This window comes from Eutrema salsugineum, unplaced genomic scaffold (genome assembly GCF_000478725.1).
Source record: "Eutrema salsugineum unplaced genomic scaffold, Eutsalg1_0 scaffold_3, whole genome shotgun sequence".
NCBI classification, from domain to species: domain Eukaryota; kingdom Viridiplantae; phylum Streptophyta; class Magnoliopsida; order Brassicales; family Brassicaceae; genus Eutrema; species Eutrema salsugineum.
This window is the reverse complement of record NW_006256756.1, coordinates 2,249,221-2,269,180: the sequence shown is the minus strand read 5'-3', so window position 1 is coordinate 2,269,180 and position 19,960 is coordinate 2,249,221. Positions and strand designations below refer to the sequence as shown.

Here is a 19,960-nt window from a genome sequence, read left to right as displayed (position 1 = left end):
TTGTATTTTTATAATTAATTAGTATCATTTTTGAAAATCAATTCAATTATTTTTATAAAAAAAATGAAATATATATTCAAAATTTAAATTGTATTTTTTTTACGGGTTGGCCAAAAAATATTTTAGTAAATTGCAAAATACATTAAATAGACGGGTTTGTCCACTTTGACAATCCTATATATAATCATTATTAACATATACTATATAATTCATTAACTAAAAATGATAGTTTAAATCTCTAATAAAATATTTATAATTAAATTATTATTTTATATATATATATATATGTTGGTATGTACTAAGTATATATAAACATCATATCATTTTAACATTTAAAAACTACTAATAATTGAACTACATAACAAAACTAGCTCAAAGTATTATTCAATGATATATATACAAGTACATATTGGTTGTATGATATTTATATATGTATTGTTATCTAATTACTATTAATTTATTTGTATATTTTTTTGTTAAATGATTTTTGTCACCAATCTTAATTTAACCAAAAAATTAAAATTTAGTTTAAAAACAATTTAAAAAATATTATTCCACACAATGTGCGAGTTAATTCCTAATAATTATACAATTATGGATATCTATAAAATTATAGATTATCTCCTTCGCGATTCTCTATTTCTCTTCGAACAGAATGTGAATTACCAACATTTTCTTCCTATCTGGCTAATTCACTATTGCATTTGCCAAGGTTTGCTATTTTCTTGATTTTTAACAGTTTTTCGATAATGAAACGAGATCTGTTTAGTTGATAAAAATACTCTTTTTGTAAACACTTTTATACGGCTCTCCTTGTTTTTTGTGTCAAAACTCTTTTATAGATGATCTCAATATCTTTTTATCAGATATCTTACAAAATTTTGGTATTTTATCTTGTAAGGATTTGGTTGCTCGATGTCGGAAGGTTATTGCATGGTATTGCAATCGAAATTAGCGCTTATATGGTAACACCCCCAAACCGTAAATAATGGTAATTTAGATTCTATCTCGTGCATTCGCATGTGAACTATTTTTAATTTATCAAATTTTTTAATAGATTTTGTGTTTTTGTTTTTGTTTATATAGAATTTTTTAATAAATGATAAATATTTTTTGTTTATATATAATTTATTTCTATTGATTTATTTTTTCTAGTATATAGATGACCGTGATTAGAAAAATATTATTCTAACCCGTTTGTTCATATTAATCTGAAAAGTACAACGATTATAAAAACGTCATTAAAACATTGCCATTTATATTAATTCAAAAAAAGTTGCGATTATTAAAATATAATTCTAACTCGTAAATTCATATTATTTGTATATTTATATATTTTAAGTTTAATTATTTAAAATTTTAGACTTAAATATATAATAATATATCAATTTCATCTTTGTTATTAAAAATATTATTTAAATTTAAATATTTAAAATAAATCTAAATTAATATCAGATTTATTATTTTTTAAAAATATAATAATAATTTATATATAAGTTTTGATAAATAATATAACCTAGATTTAAAGAAATCTATAACAAATCTAAATTTAAATTTAAATTTTTGAATTTATTTTAAAATATAAATTAAAAATATATTATTTTACTAATATTACATTAAATTGATTTGTGTGGTAACATAAATAAGAGTTATCCAAAAACAGAATAGTAGAAAACCAAGTAAAAATTTTGTTTGAACACAACATCATTCTCTATTAATAGTATATATATATATATATATATATATATGTAACTTTGGCTTTTACATTAATTAAATGGATAAATTCGTAGAGTTTTGTCAACATTGTCACACTTTAACATACTGAAAATAAGATCGACATATTGAATATATGTGTTGTATGTTTGCATATTTAGACCTTTCAAGTAAAGGGTTATATGGAGCTATCAGCTATTGAATTGAAATCGGCTTTACCGGGTTCTTTTTTTTTCTATTCAGTTTCGATATTGGTTTACTTGGGTAATCAGTTAGTTTTAGTTCGGATTTTGTTGGTTTGCTGTTGTTGGATTTGGCAAACAAAATTACGTAAGAGGTCCAGATATTTTTTTATTTTTTTTAGTCAGCTTAGCTCTAAACAAAAAAAACTAAACAGTGGGCATACTTAATGTCTATAATGTCTCTATATCATAAAACACAGCCTTGGTCATGGTCAAATGACAATAAAAATCTCCAAATGTATGCGTTCAACACACAAACAGAGGATCCTCAAATACATGAACAAAAGTTTCATCTGCATTTAGCAACAAAAGGTTTAAGACATGAGCATAGCTTTGCCTTAAACAATGAAAACCCCCATAGCATAGCTTTGTGAGCTACTTGATCACGCATTATATCAATGAGAAAGCCCAAAGGATGCTACAACAGACACACGCATACTAACAGTCATAGTTAAACACATTCATTCTGGTGAATGTCAAAAATTGTCATTTCCATCAAACAGAAGCAGAATGAACATCTGCATCGAACAAGCTACGTGTCCATGACCCGTTGACTCTAAGCACAACATCGAACCACTCAACCTTCCCCCAAATCTCATCCCCATCATCACACCTTTCAAGGGCAATCTCAGCACACCAAATCACAGTTCCACGATAGCCATCGAAATCCACATAAACATCCCACAGAACAACCATGTTTCCACCAAGATCCACCATTTTACAATACCTACAGAGGTAAAAATCAGGCAATACTCCTTCAACACCGTTCAGTTTCTTCCACAAACTAGCCTTATAATCATACCACCTGAACACTCCATGTTTCAAAAAGAACAAGACTTCGTCTATCACACCATAGGAAATGAATCCCGCAAAACTCATATCCACAATCGGCTTCCATGTAGCTTCCTCGGGATTGTAAACCACATAACTATCCCCCATTAGGTAGAATTTTCCACCAAATCCAAAGCTTTTGAGTTCAACATTATTGCGTTTGCGTGTATCCATTTCAGGGGTCCTCACATTTTCCCAAGTTTGTGTCTTTGGATCAAACACCTCGACCCAGTTGGAGGAACTTTCGTCTTCGCAGCCTCCTGCTACATATATCTTCCCATCAACTAAGCTCGCCGTGGAATTGCTCCGCTTCACTCGCATGCTTGGAGCCTGGTGCCACGTGTTAAACCGACAATCAAGAACCGAGACCCTAGAAGAAGAGGGCAAATACCCGCCGGTTATGTAGATACTAGAACCAACGGCTACGATACTCGACGGTGGCGCAGGATGAAAACTAGGAGATGGGATTGGGATGAATTGATAGCCACTTGACTCGTTGGTTACGGTTCGGTCAGGTTTCCGGCAAAGAGTGAGCAAGTATGTGTCAGGGTCAAGAGGGTAGTGTAAGGTAAGATAGAGACAGCTCTCGGTTCGGTTTAAGCGTGATCTGGTCCGGTAAAGCTCCGGCGAAGAAAGGATGGATCGAAAACTCTTGGAGACGAGGGAGAGAGTTGGATAGTACAATATGGAAATGCGGGCTATGCAATTCAGTAGCAACTCGTATGGAAGTGACGAGAGCGAGGTCCGTTCTGACGCCGGAGACGGCTTCTTCTTCTTTCTGCTACACGGTGGTTTTGCGCCGTTTGTGGCGGCGGATAATTTGGCTTCGGACGACATTTTTAGGGGTTTGCTTTGCTGGAACGAAATTTTGTAGAAGAAGACGATAATTGCCAATCCGAGCGATTAGAACACTTTAATTTTTTTTTGATAAACGTTAATAATTTTGATTGGGTGATTATAGATTTCTCAAGCTGGAGCGCTCTTGGGATGATGCCTTGCCTCAGCTATTTCTTTCTTCTTCGAGGCATACTTACTATCCTGCACTACTCTACTAAACCGGTGCTTTTGGTATATTTTGTTCCGGTAGAGTAGATTAAACTTCTCTTGCTTTGCAGGAGAGTTGTTGTCGATTAAACTTCTCTTGCTATGAATTTTACAATATATATATCATCTCTGTAAACATTATTGTGTTCATGTTTTTGGCAAGAGTTAAAAACTAGTATTAACAACACCTTTTACGAAGATTTATTACATAATGATAAAAGTTTTACAGACTGAAACTAGTAAATACTCAAAAGAGGAAAAACTTTATTGAGAAGGACAACGACTTTTTTTTGTTTTTTTTTAGACTATTCTGTGATTCTGAGTGTTTAACCCACTGATCCTTCAAGCTTGATGCTCATAAGCTGATTAACTTCAGCTCCAAATTCATCAGGCAGCTTGTTGAAGACATCTCTGCAGAATCCAGAGATCATTGCCGCTAATGCTCTCTCGTGATCGATTCCTCTCTGCTGGAAATAGAAAAGCTGATCCTCTCCAATCTTTGAGGTACTCGCTTCATGCTCTACTTTCGCTGATGGATTCTTTACCTGTTATAGTTTCATCGCCACCACACAGACAGCAAAAAAAAAAAATGAGTTAACAGCTTTAACACCTTAGTTGCAAGCAAAGAGCATAGATAGTGTGAAATCAATAAAGTGACAAAAAGTTAACAGCTTTATACATTAAAGATTGGATCTTTAGGCAATTTACCTGGATGTAAGGATAGGTATTAGCAGCTGCTTTGTCACCGATAAGCATTGAGTCGCAAGTCGAAGTGTTTTTAGCATTTTCAGCTTTGGACTGAACCTGAACAAGACCACGGTAACAGTTTCTCGAATGCCCTGCCGAAATACCCTTTGAAATGATTCTACTTTTTGTATTCTTTCCTTTGTGAATCATCTTGGTCCCTGTATCAGCTTGCTGATAGTTATTAGTCAATGCCACAGAGTAAAACTCTCCCACTGAATCATCACCTTCTAAAACCACACTCGGGTACTTCCAAGTTATCGCAGACCCGGTTTCGACCTGCGTCCACGAGATTTTGGAACGATCTCCTGCGCAAAGACCACGCTTTGTGACGAAATTGTAAATCCCTCCTTTACCTTCTTCGTCACCAGCGTACCAGTTCTGCACCGTGGAGTACTTAATCTCAGCTCCTTCCCCACAATAGAGCTCAACCACAGCAGCGTGAAGCTGGTTCGTGTCGTAAGAAGGAGCAGTGCATCCCTCTAAATACTCAACAAAGCTTCCTTCCTCTGCAACGATCAAAGTCCTCTCGAACTGACCAGTTTCCATGGCGTTGATCCGGAAATAAGTCGAAATCGGCATCGGACATCTTGTGTTTTTCGGTATGTAACAAAAGGATCCATCACTGAAAACAGCTGAGTTCAAAGCAGCGTAGTAGTTATCGTCACTAGGCACAACTCTTCCTAGATACTTCTTGATCAAATCCGGGTACTCTCTAATGGCTTCAGAGATCGGACAGAAGATGACACCGGATTTCTCAAGTGTCTTCCTATGAGTGGTTGCTATGGAAACGCTATCTAGAACCGCATCAACCGCAACGTTAGCCAAACGCTTCTGCTCTGTTAAAGGGACACCCAATTTATCGAAATACTCTAGAAGCTGAGGATTAGCTTCATCTAAACTGTTCAAAGTTGGTTTCTTTTTGGGAGCTGAGTAATAACACATATCCTGGAAATTGATCGAAGGATACCTATTATCTGACCATTTAGGTTCTTCCAATTTCAGAAACTTGGCGTAAGCTTTGAACCTAAACTCAAGCATCCAATCTGGTTCGTTTTTCAACTTAGAAATCGATCGGATTGTTTCTTCAGATAAACCTTTAGGGATTGTGAACGAATCGATTTCCTCGACGAATCCGTACTTCTTATCGTAATCTTGATTCTGGAAATACTGCTTAAGTTTATCAGTGGAGCTAACAGTTGGTTTCGCAGAGGGAATACCTGATTCGGCTCCGATTGGGCGTGGATCGATTTCAAAATCGGCTCTGACTTTGAAAAGCCTCGTCGTTGTCGTCGTCGTCGTCGCGGCGGAGGACGGATTTAGGGTTTTTGGAGACGGAAATTTCAAGGATTCGGGTTTAGGATGAAACCCTTTTGGTAATTTTGAGGAATCGGGTGTGGGTTGCGGAGAAAATCCGGAAATACCGTTCGCGAGAAGAGACGCCATTGTTGTGGCTCTAAGGAGAAGTAGAAGAAGATTGTTTTTCGAGTCGCGTCTGTTAAAAAATGAAAACAGAGGATAGGCATAACAAAAGTGAAAATTTCAATATTTATTGACATTTGTTTGTTATTAAAATGCGGAAATAAAATGATAAATTTTCTTGGCCGTAAATTGAGGATAGTCTCGTGTCCACCACGGGACCTTTTTTCGGGATTTTCAGTTCAATTATGAACCACATTCTTTTCCACGGAGTAATTAAAATTAAAGAGAAAAAAAATAGGAAATTTTCTATAAAAAATTGTTAATCACTTTTAGGACTTTTAGATAACGACAAAAAAAGATATTAAGATACTTATTTACTGCTTGGTTTAAATATGTGTTATTGATTTTACAAAACCATTAGTCATTCAATTTGGTTCGAACTTTGTTTTATTGGTTTAATTAAGTCCTTGTTTGATTTGTATCATTTGATGGAAGAAAAAAATATAAGAAATTATTGGGAGGTCGATTTTTCAAGATTTTGAGAGTTTAAAATTTTATAGTTATTGATTAGATAATTTTTATAATCTAACCAAATTTTATTGTTATTAAAAATTATATTTTAATGATTGTGTTTGTTTTTTTTTTTGAGAAAGGGTTAATGATTGAGTTTGTTAAAATCTAATGTTATTGAGATCAAAAATCTTTACAATTTAACTCATAAATCATGATTGTCAAATAGATATCAAAATCTGTCATATTAAAAAGATTTTGTGGATTGTTTAAATCCACAAAACTCTCTTCAAGTTTTACAAATCTAACATTACTCTTGAAGATTTACCAAATCTCATGATTTTTAAAATCAACCAAAATTTTTATAAATCTAACTCACAATAACCCTCCCATATTCTGATTTAATTTGCTTTATCTTGTTAAAATTAAAAGTTAATAAAAGATACAATTTTCGATATTAGAAATATAAAAATTTCAATACGTATTTTGGTTTATTCGGTTCGATTTAGTTCTCTGTTAAAATTCCATTATATCTCATTATAATATATGGGCTTCGAATAAAACTATTAGGCCCATGTTTAGTTGCCTCAGCCCAAATCCACAGAGGAATAAAAAACAAAACGCCGAAGTGGTGGCGATTCTATGTCGTCGCCAAAACACTTTTCACACTTTTCTCTGCGTCGCCGGAGAGTTCCTGTCGACTGGTAAGTCTCTTCTTTAAACCCTGTGCTCCGGCGATCTCGCCGGTGAATTAGTAGTATAGGTAATGCGAATTTCTCCGTTCCTCTCCCCCCCATTAGAAAAACGTGTAGTAGATCAGGGCAAGTTCTTCACCTGAGAAATCGTCATTTTTTTTTGTTTCCGCTTCCTCTCTTTAAGTGATGCACGAAATCCAAAAGGATAATGAATTTAGCTGGAAACCAACTAGCTTGATTGTTTTATGCTTTTATCTTTGTGGATTCATTCTAATTTTCTACTGAGATTTCGCAATGTGTAAGTAAGTGTTAAGCTTTCTAGAGAGATGGGAGAGAGTTTGAAACGACGATTCTTGTTATGTATAGTTTAAGAATTTTGACTACCAGTTTTGTGTCACTACTAGATCCTCTCTGAGAGTAACATCTTACTTTTCGTTCATGTTAAAAGTCGTATATGTGTGAAGTTTAATACTTTGTTCATGCTCCTGTCCTTAAAAAAGGTTTTGAGAAGATGGATATAATCTCACAGTTGCAAGAACAAGTGAATTCGATTGCTGCAATCACTTTCAATGCATTTGGGACACTGCAAAGGGATGCACCTCCGGTTCAGCTTTCACCTAACTATCCTGAACCACCCGCTACAACTACGGCTACTGATGATGCTACCGCTTTTCCTGAGCAACCTAAGCAGCTCAGTGCTGATTTAGTTAAGGCTGCTAAACAGGTTATTCCTTCTCTCTACTGTTTCAATGGAGTAACATCTGTTTTATGGATAGAGTTTAGTGTCTGAAAAACCAGCTTGTTAAGATGCCTTTTGATGTATATATATGCATATTATGCACCATAGAGCAATGTATCATTTCGTATTACAAAGTGAACTTTTGAAATCCCTGTTCTGTGTTATTTTATAGACGTATGGCCCAAAAGTGCTAATTAAAGAGTGCAAAAACACCTATATCTGATGCTGATCTGATCATTCCTCGTTCTGGCAATTTGAGTATTAAGGTGGTACTTCTTTTTTTTCTGGTGAAGTTTGATGCTTTGGTTGCAGCACTTCCTTTATCAGAAGGAGGTGAAGAAGCTCAGCTGAAACGAATTGCAGAACTCCAGGTAAATAACTCAGTAATATTTTGATTCCCTGGTTTCGATAATCACTGAATCTGGTATTTCTCTTCATCTAACGCCTTTGCCTGGTTACTTATCTACCGTTTTTCTTCAGGTGGAAAACGATACTATAGGTCAAGAACTCCAAAAGCAATTAGAGGCTGCAGGTAAAATTTCGTGGCCAACTTTGCTCTTGTAATCCCACTTTAGCATTTTAGGGTGTAGCAGATCCATTAGTAGTTCAGTAGTTCTAGTATTGGTATTTTCACTTTTATCCATTTTCTTGCAAATAGTGCTTCTGACGTTGAACAGTTCTTAAGTGGTAACCTTGTTTCTTGACAGAAAAGGAGCTAAAGCAAGTCCAGGAGCTATTTGGAGAAGCAGCAGACAATTGCCTGAACATGAAGAAACCCGAATGAAATGCTTAACCTTGTATGTCAAGCTGATCCAGAAACTATATGTTTTAGGCTCAAAAGTAATAGAAGTTCTGATTTGGTTACAAGAATGTTAGTTACTTAGTTAGCTCACAAAAAAAAAAAAAAAAACAACCATAATTGTAATATTACACTTCTTTCCATGTCCAATTAAAATCTCAAAGAATCCACGATTGACCCTCCATGTCTATTCCTCCGGTCAGATTCGGTCCAAGTTACTGAAGAGAAATGGTCAGTCCATAAATTGGGACCCAAACCGGAATGTGACAGAAGCATTTGCAGAGATCAACGGTTTAGGAACCGAGCAGACCTTAGTAATCAACCAATCTGTTCAACAGCAATCACCTGAAGAATAAACAACAGTAGCGTCAAGCTTAATCCTGTGTGGCTGCAAATTAGTCCCTACTCTTAACCCTTTTCCTCTCACCTGTCAAGACTTGTGCAGAGTCATGTGAGAATGAAATATGAGATCTTCTGTACGAAATCACACCATAAGGGGGTGTGTGTTCCAACCAATCTTTCCCTACTTTGTTGGGAACACAACCTTTTTCTTTTTCTGTTTCTTCTTTTCAGGTGTTTGAGAATATACAATCTGGCTTTCTTTGATGATATGTTGGACATCTTTATCATCTTTTGGGATTTTTGATACCAATGCCTCGGCACCTTTCAAATCCCCTGCAGACAGTAGAACCTGATACATCCTGCCAAGCCATAAACCATAACCAATGAACAGAGGATCTGGTCAACTGCATTCTTTTAAAAGTCACGCAACCTGTAGACTGAAACGTTAATCCCAACAACTTGGAACAATTTGCTAAGCTCAAAACTCTCTTGTGCTAATGGGTAGTAAGTATATGACTGTTGTGTTCTGAAATTTCTATACAAATCTCCTACTCTTTCTTTTTTAGTGTGAGCAAAGAGAAATCAAAAGGGAATCTATTTTCTTCTTTTGGGTCAGATCAAATACGAATCTAAACGTGCATGTTTGCAAAAAGGAGAGAAAGAGTGCCTTGCCTTAGAAAGCTTAGTACGTTGCAAGGAAGTCCTGCAGATTGGTACTCTTTCCACACCGATAAACCGTTCTCCATATCCTTGGCATTAACACAAGCATGTAAGAGAAAATCTAGACATTTTCTAGAAGGAACAAGCCCAAGCTCCTCTTTCATAAATCTTAGCAACTCCATCCCTAGCTTCACTTCGGTTGGCTCTGTCTCTGCGATTGCCCAAAACACCTGTTCCAAAACAGCAACTCACTGAGAGGCTTAAAGAACAATTCAGCTACTAACTACTAGCTACAGTCTCCAGCTTGATCGATATTCTAACTAAACTTTTGCTTAGTGATTTACTTCAAACTTCATCCGTAACCCAAAAAACTTTCCCTTGACTTTTCAGAAGTAAGATCTCTTCTTTGAATCCCGCGATGATCAAAGAACATGGAATGTGAAATTTCCACATACCCGGAGACATCTCGACGTTATCTTAGATGACTAAATGAACAAAGTTTCCAGAAACCCAATAGAGAAAAACAGAATCAAACCTCGTCGAAATGATTTTCCACAGGGATGTCTTTCTTGGATAATCGGACTTTGTTCCGCTTCAGCAAATCAAGAATATTGCTATAGAACAAAAAGAGCAAATCAAGAATGAGACATACAATAATATGGTAAACAAGAACCGATTATAGATCATGGGTGATTTACTGTACCTCGACTTTCTATTGCGGACAGCGAACAAGATCATTCTGAAGAAACCGTCTTTCCAACTAATATCATCTTGCAGGTCATCAGCCAGTTGAACCAGGGTATTAAACTCTCCCGTTGAATCAGAGTATTCCTACAGAGAGGCAAATCACTGATCATCAGTCAGTCAGAATATGATATTATAAAAACAAGTGTCATGAAAGTGTATACTTACTATCAGAGATATAATCGATTTTGGGTCTACTTGGCATTTTTGTTTCTTCATTTCTTCATATATACTCAAGGCATCTGCCCTTTTTCCATGTGATGCGAGAGCCGAAATAAGCTCATTTTTCAGCTCATCTTGGTTTCCAGCCGGAACATTTGGGTCCAAGAGCACCTAAGGTAGATCAAAAAATTTGTGCTCTTACTCTAGTTACTAAAAGAGATTCCGCTTTCAAGATCTTATAAAAAATAAAGAGTTTGCATGCTTACCTGTTTTGCCTTCTCAAACTGCCCAGATGCTGCATATGCATCTATTAGGGACATGTAAATTCGCTTAGTAACTTGAATTCCTGCTTGCTTCATCTCCTCGTAGTACTTATAAAAGGCACAAATATACTTCGCATTCACACACGACTCCAAGTTAAGAAAAAAAAGTTGCCAAAAAGATCTGAAAATTACCTGAGTAATAGCGTCCTCTCGATTACAGTTGTTTATTAAATAGCCAAAAGTTATGGAATCAGGTTTAACGCCAGCTTCCTTCATTTGCTTGACGACCATCAATGCGCTACGCACATTTTTCTTCGAAAACATACAGAAAACATCAGCTGAAAACGATGGGACCTCACAAAAACATGGACAATCCATCGGGTCAGAATTTGCAAACATGAAATAGGAGCTTAAGATATTACCTCCCGAAAATATCCACCCAATATACAATTGAACATGCTTGAGTTTGGTTCCAAATTGAAGTTCTTCAAATTGCCAAGCATATTATATGCACCTTCAAACTGCACATAACACCAAAAGATTTGAAGCAAAAGGTTTAGAATTACAGACAAAGCAGAAACTGTAAGAAAGAGCACAACCATGTCCGCATTTCTCATATAGGATTTGAGGATATACTAAAGCGAAAATAAATAATAAGGAACTTACATCTCTTATTCTTGTGCACAAACGTATCATGTTCCGGAAGTTCTCACTACTTGGTTTCACACTCTTTGTGCACATAATTGAATGGATTCTTCGCACCTGAATCAGAAAAAGTGTGAGGAGACTCCCAAACTCCTTTTAAAATATGAGAAGAAGACGATTATTGTGATCTAAACTGTAATCAATGAACCGATGTTTTCGCTGTTCTGTGTGATGTATAAAAGATGATGAAGTTAAGAGTCAAGAAAACATGTGAAAGGAATATGACCTTATTTTCCCAGTAGCTTGTTGTATATAGATTCAAGGTAAATGAGAATGCGTACCAAATTAAACTCAAGAACTTCATCAATGGCATGTAACAATGAATGTAGAATATCTGCGGATATTATCAGACCTGCTTCGCCCATTTTTTCAACAACATCAAGAGCAGTGACCACCTATGGCACGGAGGGAATCAACTATTAAGGAGAGCACCAGAAAATAAAGCAAAATAGATATACGATCAAAATAACAAATACCTCATTCGAGTCACAGCTATACTTAACAAGCTTTTCGTACGATGTAGATGAAGGCATAACACCGAGTTCTTCATGCATCTTGTTGAAATTCAAGATGGTATCCTCAACCTTTAATTGTAAGAAAATCAGTGAAAACATGGACAATTAGGAGCCATTGGTTATCTAAACAAAAACTTTTAAAACACTATTCCAGTAAAATTCATGAGAAGTCCATTTACCGTCAGATTTGGGGTGCAAGTGGAATAGATAGAGATGAGATCTGAAACGTTCTTCACTCCTTCATCTGCACATGTAAATGAAAAACATATTACACATGCTACAACCATGATTTACTAGAGACATGAACATGAGTCGATGTCGAGAAAATTTCTTGGTTTATATCAAATGCATCCTTACCACTTTCTCTTAGTTTCCAGAGGAGCTTCCTCGCAACAGAATCCAATGAAAACTTCCCAAGGTATCCAAATATGTTTGCCAGTACGTCCGACGAATTAACTTTTGTAATGTCTACAATCTCTAAGAGCCTCTGAAGATGGTCCCTTTGGTCTTTCTTACACAGTGCAAGCAAATAACTTTCTGTTTTAAGGGATCAAAAAGGTTATTTTTTTTTTCCTCCGAGCAAGAAAGCAAACAAATTACAGAGTCCTCAAACTGAATAGTGCTTACCTTGTAATAATGCTAAACTGTCTCCATTACCATCAATTGTACCACAAAGATCCTCAATTTTCTCTCCGTCGCCAAGTTGGATCCAAAGAAGCATTTCATAGTAACCAAGTCTATCAACAGAACCAGGACTCGCCTCCTTAATGACATCTTTGAAACTATGAAACTCCTCCACCATATCCATATCAATCAAGTAATCAAGAAGAGGTCCGTAAACAACTTCTTCAATTGGGAATCCGCGGTCTCTCATGGATTTCAAAACCTGGAAAGCCTTGCCGATGTGGTCAAGAGCATAATCAAGATCATGGCTTCTCTCAGCGAGCTCTAAGTAAACTCCAATCATTGCATTGTACTCCGTTACACTCATCTCTTTGGACACCCTGTCGAAAGCACCAAACATAGCCTCGGTGCCTAGTTTCTGAGCAGAGTCTCTGAATATCTTTGTGAAACGCCGTGACATGCTGTTCTTCTTGTAAACACGTCTCTCTTTCCTCTCACGGGACAACTCTTTCGATCTTAACGAGATATCGAGAGGGATCTTAGTGTTGAAACTTGGTATCTTCAATGCGTTCGTCTCCGAGGAGCTTTTCTCGGTAGTGGTTACTGAAATGTGAATGAAAATTGAGGTCATTTGAGGGTTCGTCGAAGGAAGAAGGAAGACGAAATAGGTTAACACATACCATGTAACAATTTCGATACTTGATCTGGTAATTTCGCTTCATCAAGATCTACACAGAAGATTTTGGAAGGAAGCTAATCAATCAATCGGATTTTGAACATTACCCAGATAAGAACATGATCAAATGTACAAAATTCTTCACATCGAGTGGGGAAATTAAAAGATGGATTGAAATTGAAATGGTTCATGGATATAAACCTAACCTTGTCCGGTACCAGACGAAGAGATTTTGGACCTGAGAAGCTCTTTGACTGCTTGGGAAGTTGCGGCGATGTCTCCTTCCCTGGAAGAAATTGAAGATTCGCCGGAGTTTCTAATCCGGGAGAAGAAGACTGAGCTTAGTAAGCTTTTGTTAGGCTTTGAGACAACCATGTTCGTATTTCACAAGTGAGAAGAAGAAGAAGAAGAAGAAGAAGAAGAAGAAGAAGAAGAGAATCTGAATTATAAACCTCGACAAAACCCAGAATTGCGGATTCTTCGTCGTTTTAGAGGGTTAGGGGTATTAAGGTAATTAATCACGTAAAATCAGGGGTAATTAAGTAGATTAATAAATTAATGGACATTCAAGAGATTACGGATTTGGTGATGATCAAACATTTTAATCTTGACTCTGATTAGTAACCTACGGAACGGTGGAATTGCGTTTTTAAACACAATTCCGCATATTTTTTGCCAATCAACAAAAATCCGTATAATGAAAAAATACACATAAAAACGCAGACTGCGTTTTTGCTTAACAAAAATATAAAGAAAAAGTCATTCCGCAGAAAATCGATTTATAAATCGCTTAATTTATTCCGCAAGATTTTTTCCACAATTCCGCCATTCCGCAAACTTATCTCTGCTCTTACGCAACTTGTTCTTCTCTACCAATCAATCGCTGCATCTCCGATCGTAAGCTTCTACGGTGGTTGTATTGTGACCATGGCGGCTCCGGGATCGGTACAGAAAGGAGATGAGGAGTGGCGTGCGGTTCTTTCTCCTGAGCAGTTTCGGATTCTCCGGCAGAAAGGCACCGAGTAAGCCTTTCTTCCTTCTTCTTCCTCTTTCCCCGGCGATTCAAGCTTCGATTTTGGGTACCTTTTTGCTTAAAAGCTTAGGAAATTTTGTGAATTTTTAGAACCAATTTCCTTGTCCAGGTTCAGGAAATTTCGAAGTTTGTGATTCTCGAATCAAAAAATTTCAAAGGAAAACATTTCTTCTTCTGCTTTCGAGTCGTCTCCATGATGTTGAAGATTTTGTGCTTGAACCACCATAAGAACACAGAAATTTTCTGCTACAGATGTAGAACAACATCTTCCATGAAAGGATACCATCTTTAATTACTTATTAAACTCCAGATTAGAGGTCGTGATAACAGATAATGATCCGAGTCTCTTTTACCTAGAACTTTGTTGCTCTGTCTGGTTAATGTTCTCAGTTCCTATAAGAGCCTTACTATTAAGCTTCTGTCTAAGAATGGATTTCTCTGTATGATCATGAAAAATGTCTGCTTTGTCTTGGGTTTTCAGTCTCTTCTAGTGTTTTGAATATCATATTCGGCTAACGAGTACACACTACTAGAAAAGTTAAAGCTCCCTTTTTGTAAGGAATTGATGGATATATATAATCGTCATGTTCTTGTTTTTGTTGATTAACAGATATCCAGGAACTGGAGAATATGTAGACTTCAACAAAGAAGGGATTTACGGTTGTGTAGGATGCAAAACTCCTCTCTATAAATCGACCACAAAGTTCAACGCCGGCTGTGGCTGGCCAGCGTTCTTCGATGGAATCCCCGGTGCCATTACTCGAACCGTAAGAAACTCTCAAAACGAACACACACACAAATCGTTTTCATGAAAGATTGATAGCCAACAAAAAGTTAAAACTCTATTGTTATGTACCAGATGGACCCAGATGGGACAAGAACAGAGATCAACTGTGCAGCATGTGGTGGACACCTTGGCCATGTATTCAAAGGAGAAGGTTTCGATACTCCAACTGATGAACGCCATTGCGTTAACAGCGTCTCGCTTAAGTTCACACCCGCAAAGCCTCCTTCCTTGTAAAAATATTAGTCTTCTTGGCAAACAGATTATATAGTTTATTTCTCTGGCTTTTTTTTCTCACTCTGAAAGTGAGTGAAAGAACGACAGAATAAGAATAAGATTCATGTTTGTGTGTGTTTGTATAAGACTATTATGGTGGTTTTATGTTGTTACCTTGTACCACCACAATCATATATACATCTCCTTGGGCATTTTGACAACAACTTTATGGTTTAAAAGGAACGGATTTGATCTAGAGTTTAGTCGTTTAGACTATTATATTTTTATTAAAATATTGAGAGATTAATATCGAGATACTAATTTATAGTGTAGTAATTTATTGAGATTTTGTTATATTTGGATCCCATTATGAAAAATCTTGATATTATATACTCCTCTTTTTCAAGATATAAGTTTTTTTAAAAAGTTTTTCACACATTAAAAAAAATAGTTTGATTAATTAGCTATAAAAAATAAGGATAAAAGTGAACTTTTTTAAAAAATATTTATATTGAAGACCGAGAATAACTTATATTTTGAAACAAGATCAACTCCAAAACAACTTTATATTTTAAAACAGAGAGAGTAATAAATATTGGGTTTGTAATCAAATTTAGGAAACCGAACCGGGACAGGATTAAGGGAAAATTAATCACCTCTATAATAATCACGTGCATGATTCATTACACTCAATCCCCTACCAGTCTATAGATCACAAATGGTTCATATGAATGAATGTAGACGAAACACAAGGAAAGATACATGACTGAAAATAAGGTATAAATAACACTACAACGGCTCAAGAAGTAATTATCATCCGATTCGATTTCCTTTTCCTCCTCCGTCGCAATATCTCATCAGAGCCGTGCTTATATGTATAAAAAAAGACATTTACCTTAGACCACCAAATTTATTTTTAGTTTGAAGGGCCACATTTTTTTATAACTTTATCAAAATATATAAAATACATGATTTTGTTTGTTATGTATATATATATATACAACTTGAAAAAATATGTTATGATATTTAAAATTACATTTTATATAATAAAAACTATAATTGTATTAACAATATATCAACCATAAATAAAGTTTCAAAATAAACAAAATAAAATAATAATAAATTTTATAATTTGTTTTAGGCCTCTTTAAGGCTAGGCACGGCACTGCTCATCAGCTTCCGGTTAGTTTCCGTGGTGGCGAATGGCGGCGGCTCATGGTCATGGTCATGGTTTGGTGGTCCAAAAAACAGAGGAGGAGTGGCGTGCCATACTTTCTCCTGAGCAGTTTAGGATTCTCCGTCAAAAAGGCACCGAATAAGTCTTGTTTTTTTATTTGATTCATCCAAGAATAGAATCCTTGTATCTAATCCTAAAAAGACATAGGCAACTCCGAGTTTAAGTCCATTTTCAAGAATCGATGGGAATATTTATCATCTTATTAAATGTTCTTGCGTTTTTTTTTGGTCATCACAATATTTTTTCAGAAAGCTAGGAACTGGAGAATATGACAAGTTCTTCGAGGAAGGAATATTCAACTGCGTTGGATGCAAAACTCCTCTTTATAAATCCACAACAAAGTTCGACGCTGGATGTGGCTGGCCAGCTTTCTTTCAAGGACTTCCCGGCGCCATAAACCGATCTGTAAAAGAGATCTTATCTTTTGTATGTTTTTTGGTTTATTAATTTCATGAATGTTGGTAACTAATTAAAAGTCTTTTTTTCTTTCTATGTTTTGCTTGATGTGATTCAACAAAATTATCAGCCTGATCCAGATGGGAGAAGAACTGAGATCACTTGTGCGGCATGCGATGGACATTTAGGCCATGTTTTCAAAGGAGAAGGTTACGCTACTCCAACCGATGAACGCCATTGCGTCAACAGTGTGTCCATCGATTTCAGCCCGGCAAAACCTTCCCCTGTAACCTAAGGATTAATGAACATAAACTAATATTTAATGTGATTGTGTTTGTTGATACCGAGTATCACACAAAGAATTTAGAGATTTTATTAATGTTATAGCTGAACTCAAGATGAGCTGCCTACGTACCCCTGAAAAGGGATCAAGCCATTCGTAGTTCTGTTATTAAAGTTGTGAATGATCTTTGAAAGAGATGAGTCTCTTCTATTTATAGGGTTTTGAAATCGGTCTTTCTAGACGATTTCCTTTTTCTATTTGGATTTGGTTTCGGGAATATTTCCTTTTCTTGGATAAGATTAAAGAAATATTCCGTAAAGTTTAGATGTTAATGCCGATATTGTAAATCAGGCTTTAGAAGACCATAAGCTATTAATGGGCCGAATATCTTTTGGATATGAACCATCGTAAATCGGGCTGATCTCGGTTCATACCGGACTAAACCGGGGGTGCGGAGTACACCACCAACAGTAAGCCCCCCCCTCAGTCCGGCGAAAGAGTATGTGTAAGAGTTCGGCGGATTTGATGAGTATTTTTAGTCCGGGTTGAATTGAGATTGGAGACTTGCGAGGTTGTTAGCTCGGCTTATATAAGTTTCAACTCAGTCTGTTGCGAATTGCGATAATTCGGCTTACATTTGCGAGTGTTGAGAACTCGGCTTACGGTGCGAATCTGAGGTGTTCGGCTTAATTTGTGCGAGTTAAATGAACTCGGCCTGGGGGACCCAAGTGAGTTTTATCATACTGGAAGAGTGAGGAATCGAACCCTTGTAAACGCATGATATAAACTCAAGGTCTCCTAAATCGAACCAGAGTGTGCGAGATGGGCTTGGCTTATTGTTCTCGGTGACTTAGGAATAAGTAATGCGGGACTGGCCCCGGCTTTAAAAATTGTGGATTCTTTCACCACGGCGCCATGTGGACGCTTGCGAGACGGATCTCGGCTTTTTGAGGTTGCATTGTTGAGAAATGCTATCGAACAACTGGCCAGGAAGTCGATGTAATACCGATGAGTTCGGTTGGGACTGAGAACATGTCAGTTCGGCTTGGAGGGACGGACCCTGAATTTCAGAGGAGCTCGGTTGATGAGCTAGAAGAGGTTTGAGCGCAGTATAGCTCGGCAGAAGAGTGTATTCTGAGATGACGGACTCAAGTCGATGAACTGAACTTGTCTAACCAATTGAGCTGTTGTACCGAACTGAAACATGAAATTCTGAACAAAAACTGATCTGATCTGAAATGAACTGAATATGACATGCTGAAATTCTGAGCCGAACTAAAACTATGAATGAAAACTGAAATTCTGAGTCGAACTAAAACTCTGAATGAAAACTGAAATTATGAGCCGAACTAAAACTCTGAATGAAAACTGAAATTCTAAAATTATGAATTTGACGAACTCAAGTTGACGAACTGAAGCTGAGTCGAACTGAAATCCGAAATCGACGAACTCAAGGTATTGAACTGAAATTCCGAACTCAAAACTAATGAACTGAATCTAAACCGAACTGAAATCTGGGTCGAGATGAAATTTTGAACCAAGCTGATATTTGAAAATGACGAACAAAAGCTGCTGACGAGCCGAAAATAAGGAACTAAAGCTGTCTGAACTGAGACTGACAAACTCAAACTGACGAGCATGTCAATAATAGTTGAGTTGGGCAAGGTGCTGAAGTGTGAGTTTAAGTGGGAGCTCAGAGCTCGTCTAAGGAGAGCTTCGGAGAAGCTTCCTTCTCTTTTTCCTCTTTTTTTTTTTTTTTTTTTGTTAAATGCGAACGTTAGTTCGGCTTGGAGGAGGGACAGACCCTGTGACAATGGTGAATATTCTTTGAATAATATGTATAATTTTGATAGATAATACCTGGGTATCAAGGAGTTCGGGTAACGAGCTAAGAATAGCTTCTAGATCGGTGAGCTTAGAATATTCATGTTGCACTGTTGCTTTGAAACTTTGGCTTAGGTCGGTGAGAGAACTGAGAAAATTTTGAACTTGTGCTTATGCGGGATGGATTGACGAGCTGAAGCTCTTAATGGTTGTCGCTACTTTATATTGCTGAAACGTCTTTTAGCCGGAGCTATGATTTTTGTAAGTCCTGCAACATTTCGATGAAAGCTTGTGAAGAGATCTATTTTCTTTGAGATTTTAGATCATAGTATTTGGTAAAGAAGATGACAATTAGCTTTTGTTGCTGGTGCGGGATTGCTGAGCTCGGCTCTTTGATATTCAACCCTTGTAAAGTGAAGATCTGAAATATTGTGTTCTCTCTCGATTTACTCTATCCATCTCTTTGTGAACTGGATGAGAAGCAGATTGACGAGGTGATTCCGAACTGGTTTTTAGATTCCGGTAAAGAGCTGGTGAAGCCGTGCGGCGAGCTGAGATGGTGATGGTATCAGCTAGAATAATTCTTCTTAAACTCAGTGAAGTATTTCTAAGATGTCATTGGATATTGAAGCTTGGGAATTGTTGCGAATCTCTGAAGTTTTCCGAGTCCAGAATGAACATGAAAGCTCTTGAGGTCGGCGATGGAGAATTTCAGGAATTAATTTTTGAAATCCAAAAGTGGAAGCAACATGTTGTT

At 36.5% G+C, this 19,960-nt stretch overlaps 6 protein-coding genes across 7 annotated transcripts; 3 read left to right on the top strand and 3 right to left on the bottom strand.

Annotated features, from left to right (window-relative positions):
• Positions 1–2,017: 2,017 nt before the first annotated feature.
• Positions 2,018–3,846, bottom strand: LOC18014440 (F-box/kelch-repeat protein At4g39590). The gene has a single exon (XM_006396605.2). The coding sequence runs from the start codon at positions 3,621–3,623 to the stop codon at positions 2,451–2,453; it is 1,173 nt and encodes a 390-aa protein (XP_006396668.1). The 5' UTR covers positions 3,624–3,846; the 3' UTR covers positions 2,018–2,450.
• A 157-nt stretch (positions 3,847–4,003) lies between these two features.
• Positions 4,004–6,090, bottom strand: LOC18014586 (UPF0051 protein ABCI8, chloroplastic). Its single transcript, XM_024154053.1, has 2 exons — positions 4,539–6,090; positions 4,004–4,375 (listed from the first exon to the last, which is right to left on the bottom strand). Exons 1-2 carry the CDS (start codon positions 6,018–6,020, stop codon positions 4,157–4,159), a joined length of 1,701 nt encoding a protein of 566 aa, XP_024009821.1. The 5' UTR covers positions 6,021–6,090; the 3' UTR covers positions 4,004–4,156.
• Positions 6,091–7,154: 1,064 nt separating this feature from the next.
• Positions 7,155–8,853, top strand: LOC112085188 (mediator of RNA polymerase II transcription subunit 21). The gene is made up of 5 exons (XM_024154269.1): positions 7,155–7,210; positions 7,702–7,925; positions 8,234–8,311; positions 8,421–8,472; positions 8,648–8,853. Exons 2-5 carry the CDS (start codon positions 7,713–7,715, stop codon positions 8,722–8,724), a joined length of 420 nt encoding a protein of 139 aa, XP_024010037.1. The 5' UTR covers positions 7,155–7,210; positions 7,702–7,712; the 3' UTR covers positions 8,725–8,853.
• Positions 8,807–13,841, bottom strand: LOC18014585 (pentatricopeptide repeat-containing protein At4g04790, mitochondrial). Of its 2 annotated transcripts, XM_006396603.2 has the most exons (17): positions 13,637–13,841; positions 13,435–13,482; positions 12,758–13,357; positions 12,488–12,667; positions 12,310–12,374; positions 12,092–12,199; positions 11,897–12,010; positions 11,577–11,672; positions 11,333–11,431; positions 11,103–11,222; positions 10,914–11,018; positions 10,654–10,818; positions 10,445–10,572; positions 10,277–10,355; positions 9,754–9,971; positions 9,167–9,440; positions 8,807–9,084 (listed from the first exon to the last, which is right to left on the bottom strand). In XM_006396603.2, the coding sequence occupies exons 1-16, from the start codon at positions 13,803–13,805 to the stop codon at positions 9,263–9,265; spliced, it is 2,472 nt and encodes an 823-aa protein (XP_006396666.1). In that variant the 5' UTR covers positions 13,806–13,841; the 3' UTR covers positions 8,807–9,084; positions 9,167–9,262. The 2 variants fall into 2 exon arrangements, with proteins under 2 accessions (XP_006396666.1, XP_024010036.1); XM_024154268.1 differs by having other exon boundaries at positions 10,914–11,222.
• A 399-nt stretch (positions 13,842–14,240) lies between these two features.
• Positions 14,241–15,721, top strand: LOC18014584 (peptide methionine sulfoxide reductase B3). The gene is made up of 3 exons (XM_006396602.2): positions 14,241–14,452; positions 15,074–15,230; positions 15,323–15,721. The coding sequence occupies exons 1-3, from the start codon at positions 14,358–14,360 to the stop codon at positions 15,482–15,484; spliced, it is 414 nt and encodes a 137-aa protein (XP_006396665.1). The 5' UTR covers positions 14,241–14,357; the 3' UTR covers positions 15,485–15,721.
• Positions 15,722–16,609: 888 nt separating this feature from the next.
• On the top strand, positions 16,610–17,446 carry LOC112085203 (peptide methionine sulfoxide reductase B5-like). Its single transcript, XM_024154315.1, is given in 3 exon segments — positions 16,610–16,782; positions 16,953–17,105; positions 17,227–17,446. Coding segments are annotated over 3 exon segments (435 nt in total). The 5' UTR covers positions 16,610–16,665; the 3' UTR covers positions 17,392–17,446.
• Positions 17,447–19,960: the final 2,514 nt, after the last annotated feature.

Coding starts and splice junctions, on each gene's coding strand:
- LOC18014440 (XM_006396605.2), bottom strand. CDS start 3,623: ATGTCGTCCGAAGCCAAATTATCCGCCGCCACAAACGGCGCAAAACCA.
- LOC18014586 (XM_024154053.1), bottom strand. CDS start 6,020: ATGGCGTCTCTTCTCGCGAACGGTATTTCCGGATTTTCTCCGCAACCC. Junction 4,376..4,538: donor ATACCTATCCTTACATCCAG/GTAAATTGCCTA, acceptor AAACTATAACAG/GTAAAGAATCCATCAGCGAA.
- LOC112085188 (XM_024154269.1), top strand. CDS start 7,713: ATGGATATAATCTCACAGTTGCAAGAACAAGTGAATTCGATTGCTGCA. Junction 8,312..8,420: donor AACGAATTGCAGAACTCCAG/GTAAATAACTCA, acceptor GTTTTTCTTCAG/GTGGAAAACGATACTATAGG. Junction 8,473..8,647: donor AAAGCAATTAGAGGCTGCAG/GTAAAATTTCGT, acceptor GTTTCTTGACAG/AAAAGGAGCTAAAGCAAGTC.
- LOC18014585 (XM_024154268.1), bottom strand. CDS start 13,805: ATGGTTGTCTCAAAGCCTAACAAAAGCTTACTAAGCTCAGTCTTCTTC. Junction 11,223..11,332: donor TGGGTGGATATTTTCGGGAG/GTAATATCTTAA, acceptor ATGTTTTCGAAG/AAAAATGTGCGTAGCGCATT. Junction 9,972..10,276: donor TGGAAAATCATTTCGACGAG/GTTTGATTCTGT, acceptor GTTTTGGAACAG/GTGTTTTGGGCAATCGCAGA.
- LOC18014584 (XM_006396602.2), top strand. CDS start 14,358: ATGGCGGCTCCGGGATCGGTACAGAAAGGAGATGAGGAGTGGCGTGCG. Junction 14,453..15,073: donor CTCCGGCAGAAAGGCACCGA/GTAAGCCTTTCT, acceptor GTTGATTAACAG/ATATCCAGGAACTGGAGAAT. Junction 15,231..15,322: donor CCGGTGCCATTACTCGAACC/GTAAGAAACTCT, acceptor GTTATGTACCAG/ATGGACCCAGATGGGACAAG.